At 47.2% G+C, this 10,923-nt stretch overlaps 1 protein-coding gene across 1 annotated transcript; it reads left to right on the top strand.

The window, feature by feature from the left end:
• The first annotated feature begins 1,377 nt into the window (after positions 1-1,377).
• Positions 1,378-10,139, top strand: OSR1 (odd-skipped related transcription factor 1). Its single transcript, XM_030946194.1, has 4 exons — positions 1,378-1,470; positions 2,245-2,304; positions 7,668-8,360; positions 8,904-10,139. The coding sequence occupies exons 3-4, from the start codon at positions 7,714-7,716 to the stop codon at positions 9,037-9,039; spliced, it is 783 nt and encodes a 260-aa protein (XP_030802054.1). The 5' UTR covers positions 1,378-1,470; positions 2,245-2,304; positions 7,668-7,713; the 3' UTR covers positions 9,040-10,139.
• The last annotated feature ends 784 nt before the right edge of the window (positions 10,140-10,923 follow it).

Consider the following 10,923-nt stretch of genomic DNA (forward strand, 5'->3'; position numbering starts at 1 on the left):
ATAACCCACTATTTCTCTAAAGAGAATTGCGACTTTTGTTTTATTAGTGCATGCACCCTCAGCTATAACGAGATTTTTCCTATGGGAAAATATACATCTCCAGTTAGAAGAGCTTATCTGCGGTCTGTGTCTTGGTCTGGAGACACTTGGGAATCTTACATTTGTGTTCAGACAACTGGACTTAAACTATATTTGAAAATGCAAAGAAGTCAGTTTACAGTACCGGGCACAGGATCGCATTCGCGACAGGAATGAAAATACGAGGTTTAGGGGTTTGGGTTTTGAGGGTTTCCCTTTTTGCCTTTTTTTTTTTTTCTTTCTTTTTTTGCTTGTCCGGGGGGATGTTTGGTGTGTCTGGTTTGGTTTTTTTTTTTTTTTTTTTTTTTTTTTTAGTTGTTGGGTTTTTTTTTGAGGGGGGTTGAGTGTGTGAGGGTTATAATAAAGAAAGAGAGAAAATAACACGAAACGCGAGAGAACTGAAGAAGAACTGGGAACGTCTTTGCTTCCCCTCTGCCTCATAAAAATGCCACTCGTTTACAAAAAAAGGGAAGGAAAATCTCTTCGTCTGCCTGGAGCAGAGTGCTATGTTGGACCACAAATTGTTAATAAAAATAGAGAGGATTTGGGGTTGAAACGGCAGGGCTAGGGTTGCTTCGCCCCGCTACTGTCATGCTCATGAGCACTTATTCTGCAGGATGATAACGTAGTGTTTTCTTGTTGCTGTTTTATTGATTTTGGTTTTATTTGTTTGCTTGTTTTTCCTTCGGAGATGGTGAAAAAAAAAAGGTGTAATAACAGGAGTGTCATGAACAATAAAAAGACACATGCCTGTCCCTGAGCACGGTACCGTGTTATCCTGACGGATCTGTCTTCGCTCGCGTGTTATATTACCCTGGCTTCTCGGGACAATGTAATATACCCAAGCAATTTTCTCCCCTTCCCGGATCTAAAGGAGTGTGAATGGATGGATGAATAGAAAAACAAATAACCGAGGAGATTACGGCCTCAGGATTAATTATAAAGCACGTTTAACCTTTTTCTTTCGAGGGTTATTTTGCTTTTCCTGTGTCGCTCGGGCAGTCGCTCCCGGACGTAAGCAAAGCTTTGCGGCTCCCTATCCACGGGGAACCCGCGGAGTTTCGCGCACCGTAGAACCCCTCCGAGGAGCGGGGAGAGACCCTCCCAGCCCGTGGGAGGAAGGACAGGACGAAGGCACCCAGGTCAGGGGCGCTGGGGCGGAAAGTGGGGATCAGGAGGGATGATGGGACGGGCGGAGGAAGCGTCCTCCCAGGGGTGGACCCCTCACAGGTAAGCGGCTCCCGGGATCCTCTCTGAGGATCTTCTCAGAGAGGCAGAACGACTTGCGATCCCTAAATCCATCCAGCGGGAGCAGATCCCTCCCTCCATCCTCCCCCCCACTTTTTCATCCTTTCTGCCTTTGTCCCCCTCCCGCCCTCTGGGCAGGTCCCGGTGAGTCCCGTCCCGCGGCTCTGCCCGGCGCAGAGGGGCGCAGCGCGGCGGCCGGGAGCGGCGCGGCTCGGCGCAGCTCGGCGCGGCTCGGCGCGGCTCGGCGCGGCTCGCAGCCGTGAGGTGCAGAGCGCAGCGGCGGGGCCGGATCGGCGCAGGCAGCGCTGCCGCGCAGCGGCGCCGGGGGAGAGTCCCGAAGCCGCGGAGCTGCGCGGGCAACCCGCGGGGAACCCCCGGGAGGACGCTCCGCCGGGAGGCCCTGGGGAGATGCTCCGGGAGAGGCTGCGAGTGCGGGGAGGGGAGGAGAGATGAGAGGTTCGCGGGCTGCGAGCCCCGGGCTGCTGTGTCTCCCGGAGAAGCGGGTTGAAAAGTTGGTTCTTCCCAGCCAGGAACTTTCTCGCCGCGTGCGCATGCCCGGAGTGCGGTGGGAGGTTGAGGGGGGAGCTGGGAGGGGGGGTTGAAATAAGGAGGAGGCAGGAGGGAAGGGATCGGTTCAGTCTGAGCGCGACTGCTCCCGGGCGCGTTCGCACTCCAGCGCACGCAGCCGGCTCCGGGAGCAGGAGCAGGGAGAGCACCTCCGGCCGCGCCGGCCGGAGCACCTGGACACCTGGCCCCGCTCGGATCTGCCTGTACCCGCTGGAGGAGCAGTGGGGTGGGTGGGGTGAGCTGTGCCCCCCAGGGCCAGCACAGACACTGACCTAGCCCAACCTCCGTTTTTCTTTTTTTTTTTTTTTTTTTTTTTTTCCCAATATTTTTTCCATTATTTTATTTTACCAGCTCCAATTTAGCCCAGGATCTTTTAACTGCTGCCAGCGGTGGAGCACAGATCGGGATTAGGTAAATAAAAAGAACAACTCATTCTGTTTGGTTTTGTTTTGCCAAGCCTCGGGGATTGGGGATATCGATTCAAACACTTCCTTTACTCTACCTCCTTTCTTTCTTTACCCCCATCCCCTCCCACGATCCGCTGGATGGTGCAGGAGCGCGGATATTGTGGTTCACGTGAGGAGGACTGCTCTCTTTGGGGCGGGCGGAGGGCTGGGGTAAGCCTTCACACGGGTCTCGGATATTTTGATGCTATTTTAAGATTTGTCCTCCCCTTCCAAAGTTGTGTCTCCCCCCTTGCGGAGAAGCAGTGTTTCAAACCCGAGCTAAAAATGACACATACGAGCAAAACAGAAACCTGCATGTCCTTTACGGCCTTGAACTTCCAGCTTTTCTCCTTTCTATTATTGGCATTTCTTTCCCCTTCTTTCTCTTCTTTCCTTATTTCTGAGAGGTTTCTTCTTTTCTTTTTTTTTCCCTTTTCTTGCAACTCCAGTGTTTTAGGATCCGAAAAGCCTTCTCTCTTTCTTCCCAAGGCCATAACAGGAATGAGCCTGATGTTTATATTTGTCTGATCGAAACAAGTTCAGCGCAGGAGAGACTAAACTTCTCTCGAGGCCGAGCCTATAAAGTGTCAGTGCAAAGCCGAGGATTAGAGCATGGTTGTTATAGTTGGCTTTTGGCAGGGAAACTATAAAAATAGAGCATTTTGGAGATTGTTGTAGAGCCGCAGGAATTGTTCGATAGATCGCGAGCCAGGCAGGAGGGTCCCGGACAGGTGCACCGTAGGTCCAGTTCAGTGAATCCGGAGTCAGCTGGGAAAGAGGCCCGAGCCCCACGGCAGCGCTGGGCCCGGGGCCCCGGGGCTGCGGCTCCAGGGCAGAGCCCGCGGCGGGAGCGGGCCCGGGGATGCTCCGCCGTGCCCCGGCTGCCCCCGGCGCTGGCACCGCAAAGCCTCGCCCCTGCCCGCGGCCGGGTGCGCTGTGGCCGTGGGAAGCGAGGAGGGCAGAGACAAGAAATCCTCCCTGAGGCCGGGAGAGAGGAAGGACGGTGTATTCCTGTGCAGGGGAGGCAGCGGGTATTTCTCTAGGGAGAAAGCGAGGGCGAATGTTGTGCTGGGGGCCTTTCAACACCCGAGGGGATTTTGCAAAAGCACACACACAATACCCGGTGCTCCCAACCTGCTAAGAACCAGTGCGGGGAGAAGGTGAGGAGCTGGCCCTGCGGCCGTCCCACCCACGCCCGCCGCGGGCCGCGCTCCCGCCCGCGGCCCCGCAGCCGCTGTCCCCAAGGGGCCGAGCTCGGGATCTCTGCTGTTCTGGATAAAGGCTGCCCCGGGCAGTGCGGCCATCGCTGGTGCACTCGCCCCCCGGTTATCCTTCATTATTATTATTTGAGAAACTAAAGCCCATCTCATTCACCCGCGCTCGCAGTGGTGGTCTGGGGAAGACTTGTCAACACCGATTTCGTGATAAAATGTGAATGATGATTTTATAAGGATTGAGCGGAGATATCCAAGGCACACGCTGACTGAGTCCTTCCAGTCCTCATTAATGTTAGTAATTAACTCTTTCACGCTCAATTAGCCCCAAATAAACCTGCTTTAATAGATTCTGCACACTTCATTAATACTTTGAATAAATCTGTGTTGAACAATGCATTTTATTCCTCAAGAGCACCACGCTCGAAAAATGCAGAGCGGAAGGACAGTTTTATTCCCTTTCCACTTAGTTTCCCAAACACAGATAACTTACAAGCTCCATTTCTCGGCTTGAACTTTAGGAAGGGAAATTTTCTTCCCCTAAAAGGAGACAAAATAAATAACAGACCTGGTGGCAAAATACTGCACACCGATGCGTGCAGCCTAAAGGACAGGGCTACCAGACTTGAAAAAATTCAGGCAAAACTGGGGAACATTTTTTTTTTACGGAAGAACCTGATTGCTGTAGTTTGTCGCAAGAATGCATCATTTTATGCCCGCTACTTTATCATGTTTGTAAAAATAAGCAACGTTCTCAGGGTAATTTACCTCCTCCATTCTTCCATGTGGAACTAATTAGCAAACCTCATTATTTATGAGTCAGGTATTTAATGTAACAAATATCCCTTTCAAAGGGTACATCGGAAATTGATAATTCAATGTAGAAAGGAAAAATACCGACTAGTCACAAGATTACTTAAAAATCCATTTAATTTCTCCTCTTGCTGTGCTACCAGCAGAAAACCGGGTCTATAATTTTTTTTTCTGGCGTATAGAGTAGGTAGAATTTAATCTGGAAGGTTAAGATTGAAATGGTTTTAAAACAGTGGCAACTGGACAATAGCATTACCGTATCTTCACGCAGGGCAAAGGGTAAGAAAGCTGGAGACAGATGTAGACTTTCAAGTTTATGATCCTATTTTGCAGGGTAAATTTATCTTGGCATGAGTGGGTTTTGTTTCAGTCAGAACACAAGTGTTTTGTTCTTAATTACTCACCGAGCTACTTCGCGTTAAAAAAAGAAAACCCCGTACAGTTTTATTGCAATGGGGGAATTCAAGCAGAGAACTCGCGGGGTCTTCTTCTGTAAAAAAAAAAAAAAAAAAAAAAAAAGACCCGATAACGATCTGTTTACATGAAGCAGAATTAAAGGTGGAGGTGACACCGAAATCAAAGAAATGTTGATCTCTCTGCGGGCAAGTGGGAGACCAGAGAGCTACTACACTGTGAAACACATTCGCTTTGATGTCCCGAAGTGAGGGGACTTTACGAAATAGCCTGCTCTTCATCCATATTTTTGACTATTCCGGTTGTACAGAGCAAAAGTGTAGCTTACATTTCTGGAAAAGTGCCAAAAAACTTGTAGTAACATGAACAGTCTGCTCCCATCTCCTCTTTTCTTCTTATTTTCTTCTCCTCTCTCTTTTTCTTTCATTCCCTTGTTGTCTTTTGCTTTTTCACCCTTTTTAGGATTTTTTTTTCTAATTTAATAGAGCTTCTCTAGCAAAAACAAAAAAAACTGTGGGTGTAAGGGATGCTATTATGACCTGACTGCGTTTCTCCTTGGTTTGTGCCTTGTTCTTTATTGGGAAAATCTAAAGAGAATTTTTAAAATGTTTTCAAGCGAGAATTTACCCATATTGACATAGTAGATTTCTTCTTATATATTCCATATTAAATGTTTTCTAAGAATACAAAGAAGGAAAGAGGGATAAACATAATTTGCAGTAGCCTGTTTCATGTTTGAGAGATCTAGAACTACCTACACAGAGAAACGGACATGGAGACATTACTAAGGACAGAATCAGACATTTTCAGGTACCCAGACGAGAGGACAAGAGTGTTTTCTGAGTGCTTTGTTCTTGGGGTCACCAGCTGAGGCATTTGTGCTGTGATGTGGACATGCTTAGTGTATAGGCAGCACTAACTAAATAAAAATATGTCCCCAGTAGAGCAACAAAACAGCCTGATTGGTTCAACAGCCCTAAATACCTCAGCAAAAAAAAAAAAAACAAACAAAAAAAAAACACCAAAAAAACCCCAAGCACAAAAACTCACACCAAAACAAAACAAAACAAAAAAACCCCAAACCCCCAAAAAATAGAAAGAGAGGAAAAAGGCCAAGGGGAGGAGACTAGAGAATATAATATGTGCATTTTTCAATCAGTCACTATCAGAAATGTATCCAATTGAAAACCAAAAAATGTCACAATCTCTTATTCTGGGTCATTGCAGTGGAATTCCTCAAAGGTTTGAGTCTCTCTTCCTGCTGCTGATTTATGTAAAGCAGAGTGAAAGGTGGGCCTGGAGTATAGAGCTGCTCAGAGTAAGCTTCTCCCTCTCACACCCTCCCAGCCGCAGCTCCTCTTTCCAGGCAGCAGCACACATATAAATCAGATTTGTTTCCCTGGTCTTTAGACCTCTTCCACCAGCAGTTTCCACACCCCCAGACTTCCAGCTCAGAGGGACAATTACTGCTCTGCTGTACTTTGCTGCCTGTTTCTCCAAAGGGGATTTACTCTTCACATGGGGATGAACTCTAATCTGAATACTGCAAGGGCCCTGCTGGAGTCCTCTGAGGAGATCTTGTGGGGGAACCCGCCGAGACTCAGCAGGAACCCTGTCAGGATCTTACAAAGACCCCGTGTGGATCCTGTGGGAACACCTCAGCTAACATGTGGGGATTCTGGCAGCAAATAGCCCCACTGAAGGCAAATCCCAGAGCTCACTGAGGGGAAAGTGAGTATAAGCTGAGGACTGGGGAGTAAGGAGGAGGCTCTCTTGGCTGAAGGGATATGATTCTTCCAAAAGCCATGGGTGCTCTCTCACACCCACAAAGGGAGGAAGCTGTGTCCCCACCAACAACCCTCGGGAGGCATCCACTGCCAAATGGTTGACAGCAGCCAGGGCTGAATTTTCAGACTGGGCCAGATGTGCCTCAATGCTGCTGCCTTGTAGCATTTTCCCCTCTGTCTTGTGGGGTGGAACGTGTGGGGATCTGGCCCAGAAGAGAGGCTAGGGGCTTGGCAGGACCCTGAAACCCAGACCAAAGTGGTGGCACCCAGCCCAGGGAAGGGCTGAGGCCCTGCAGCTGCTGGTCTGGGTGCCCCATGGGAAGGGTCTCTCCAGTCCTCGTCTTTTAGCCTTTTGAAGAGCTCTAATTAAGCAATTGTTTAGATTAGGATGTGGGCTTGAAGCCAGGCACTTCTCCCTGGGAAGAGCAAATGGCATTTCAGGTTTGTCACCCAAATTCAGCATTTTCCTGTTTCTTTTTGCAGTACACAAGAGGGAGGACTTTGGCAGGTATTTTCCCCATAATGTTTTTTCACTAAAATTATTTTATTTTTCTGAAAGAGGGAGAGCATGCAGTTCAGAGCATCCAAGTGCCTCCATCATCTCAGAGGCTTGACTGAGGCCAGACCACAGGGAGCTGAGTGACCCAGGGGCAGGAAGTTCCTCACCCTTCCCTGCATCACCTCAAGAGCCGGGGCTAAATGCAGCTTCTCTGGACAGATGTAGTGGGCAGTATCTCACTATTTTCTAAAGGCTGAGGTCACCTAGGAAGGGATTTTAAATTACAGGGAGATGACTGAGCTTTTAGGGCCAAAAATGGCATCTCGGCTGTCCCCGTGTACAAGATCATTGGAAGTCTGCACAGCAGGGAATGCTGCTGGGAAGTGAATGGTTGTGGATGCAGTACATTTGTGTGCAAGAGAGAGATAGGGAGAGGGAGAATCTGGAGATGCACTCACAGCAAAGACCTGGTGAGGCCTCTAATTCCAAGGCAACCTCTTCCTGTGGCTTTGGAGAGGGATATTGATTAGGGGTGAGGTAAGGCGCTTTGATTTTAATATAAATCTACTTCTTCCTCTTCCCCCCCATCTTTATTTTCCAGATATTTTCCTCCCCTGTTCGGAAGATCCTCCTCCTGAGCGGCCACCATGGGAAGTAAAACCCTGCCGGCGCCAGTGCCCATCCATCCTTCTCTGCAGCTCACCAACTACTCCTTCCTGCAAGCATTCAACGGGCTGCCCGCCGTGCCCTCCGACCACCTCTCCAACCTCTATGGCTTCAGTGCCCTGCACGCCGTGCACCTGCACCAGTGGACTCTGGGCTACCCGGCCATGCATCTGCCCCGCTCCTCCTTCTCCAAAGTGCCCGGCGTCTCCAGCCTGGTGGATGCACGGTTCCAGCTGCCCACCTTCCCACTCTTCCCACATGTCATCCAGCCCAAGCAAGAGGCTGCCAACATGACCCTCAAAGCCAAACCCCGCTTTGACTTTGCCAACTTAGCAGTGGCTGCCACGCAAGAGGACCACTCTAAACTGGGACAGGCAGACAGTCAGGGCTCACCAGCAGGGCTGGGGTCTTTGCTTGAGGTGACTAAACTCTCTCCAGAAAAGAAACCCACACGGGGAAGGTTACCATCCAAAACCAAGAAGGAGTTTGTGTGTAAATTCTGTGGCAGGCACTTCACGAAGTCCTACAACCTTTTGATCCATGAAAGAACCCACACCGACGAACGGCCCTACACATGTGATATTTGTCACAAGGCTTTCAGAAGACAGGATCACCTGAGGGATCACAGGTAACTATTTTTCTTTTCCTGTTCTTTTTCCCTCGTGTACTTGTACTCTCCCAGTTACCAATCCACACTCAAGATTTTTATAAGAGAGGTTAAGCACCCATCCAACCAAGAGTGTTCCCTCTAGTTTTTCCTCTGCCCACTGTTGGTGGAAGAGCCCAGGTAACTCACAGTGGAAGACATACCTCACTCACTCCATAAAGACAACTTTCACAACCTCCTTTTTACTGCTACAGATGTTTACAGCTTCCATTTGCATCATGTGTCCTCTGCCTCTATGATCACTCAGAAGTGTCATGAAGACACACAGTTTGGTGACCCCAAACTAAAAGAGAAGTTCTTTATCCCTAAGAAGGGCACCCTATAACCCTCTGATGCCCCCCTCTCTTGCACACATACATACCAACACTTGCCCAAGAACCATGCTCCAGCACTCTCAATCTCAGCAGTAGGTGTAAGAAATGTCCAGCCCATTCTCCCTCACGTGGCTCACTGCTGAGCTTAGGCCAGTTATTTCTGACATGTCAATTGTTTTTCTCTCTCTAGATATATCCATTCTAAAGAAAAGCCTTTTAAGTGTCAAGAATGTGGGAAAGGATTTTGCCAGTCCAGAACACTAGCGGTCCACAAGACACTGCACACGCAAGTAAAGGAACTGAAACCTGCCAAACTTAAGTGTTGAATCTTCATCTTCTATGAACTTTTCCTCCCCTTCAGACTTTACACCAAAACTAGAGCAGAAACAAAACTTTCAGGATGGGAGCACTGGACTTTGTGCTTTGCTTTTGTTTCTACTTTAAAAAGGGCAAAATCTGCACCCCTTCAATTCCCTGTCCAAGCAATTAACTTCCTAAGTCGTGGGTGAAAAGATTATTTTGAGTTTAAAATATACGTGAATGATACAGAGAGTGCTAGCTGACTTGTGTGGCTTTGATAAACTTTATGCCAAAAGGTGGTGCTCACGTGTTGGACAGGAATCTCTTTAAAACCAAAAACCCACAAGACACCCCCGACCAACCCTGCCCCCACCCCAAAAAAACCCAAAAACCAACCAAAATCGTACCTTCCAAAAGTATTACTTAAGAAAATCCAAACTCTTATTTTATACTTTTTTTTTTGACTGTATAAAGCTTCTTATTTTTACACTTCAGGAAATACAAAGAATTCCAGAAGACAATTAAGAACTGAAATGGTGGTTTCTCATCACAGCACCATTAAGACAAGGAGAGGGGCAACTTGCAAATCTCATTTGCTAGTTCGTTTTCAGAAAAGAAGAAAATTAATGTTTGGAAATGACCTAAGTCTCTCAAGTGGGGAGTTCTATCATGCGTTGGAAAATGCAACCAGATCTCAGACCCACGGGTTCCTGGTGTTGGGACAAATCAGTGTTCATGGGACATGGAGAACTTTTTTATTACCTTGTGGTCTAGTGTACTGTGAGGAAGTTTGTAACTTCTGGACTTATTTAAAAAACCCAGAGGAAAGAAAGATGGCAATATGTCAAACTGACGGTATGCACAACGTGGTTTTAGTGGTACTTAAAGTCTTCATGTGTCTTGGTGTGAGAGAACAAATCTCAACTTGAGAGCGTATTTTTTTAAATGCTGGCTTTCTGAACAGTGTATTCAAATTAAGAGACATTCCAATAAGTTCTGTTTATTATAAAAAAAAAAAAAGTTGTATGGCTGTTTGGCACTTTATGCTGATTATTGGTAATTGACATTTATCACTGGATTGTGTGTGGTTTTTAAGTATTAAAATAAATTGTTATTTTACAGGCAAGTCTGCATGGAATACATATGTGTTCATTTTGTTTCTGATCTCTGATCTCTTCCCTGGTAAACCCTCTTTGTCAATATTCAGAACGTATTTATTTTTAGATATTTTTTTCTTAGTTAAGTTGTTATTTTCTCAGTGGTTGTTTCTACCGTTCTACCTAGAAAGTCTGGATCTTTTTTCTATGCATTAGCTTTCCCCCTTCTAATTTTCCTTTTCTTCTCTTTTTCTTTTTTTTTTTTTTCATTTTCTCTTTCTTTTTTTGGGTCTTTTTTGGGGGGGTTTTTTTTTGTTTTTTTTTTTTTTTTTTTTTTTTTTTTTTTTTTTTTTTTTTTTTTTTTTTTTTTTTTTTTTTTTTTTTTTTTTAGTCCTGACAAAAGTAAACATCGGCGGAGAGTCCAATAATTTTGCCGCTAGTGAGGAAAAAAAATCGTCTTGGGTAACTAACTCGTGGGTATTAGCTGATAAGATTAGGTGTCAGAAGTGTTATAAAACAAATCAGATGAGTAATGGGTGAACTGTGGCTGCTCTCGGTGCCTGGAGGCGCTGCGGGGAGAGACGCCTTCGCACCCCCATTCCCGCGTTTGTCAAGAGAGGGCATTTTTCAGTCACATCTTCGGCCGGTTCTGCGCTGATTGGGGCGGCCTTTGATTCCCGGCAGCTGTCTTAGATCAGAGATGTTTATTCCACTGCGAAACCTCTTTGGATCGAGACGGGGGAGAGAGCGCAGCGCTGGGGCATCCGCCTGAGCCTTTGAAGCGCCTCTTGCCGCCGTCTTTTCTCGTCTTCT

The sequence above is a fragment of the Camarhynchus parvulus genome, chromosome 3, assembly GCF_901933205.1.
Source record: "Camarhynchus parvulus chromosome 3, STF_HiC, whole genome shotgun sequence".
NCBI lineage: Eukaryota > Metazoa > Chordata > Aves > Passeriformes > Thraupidae > Camarhynchus > Camarhynchus parvulus.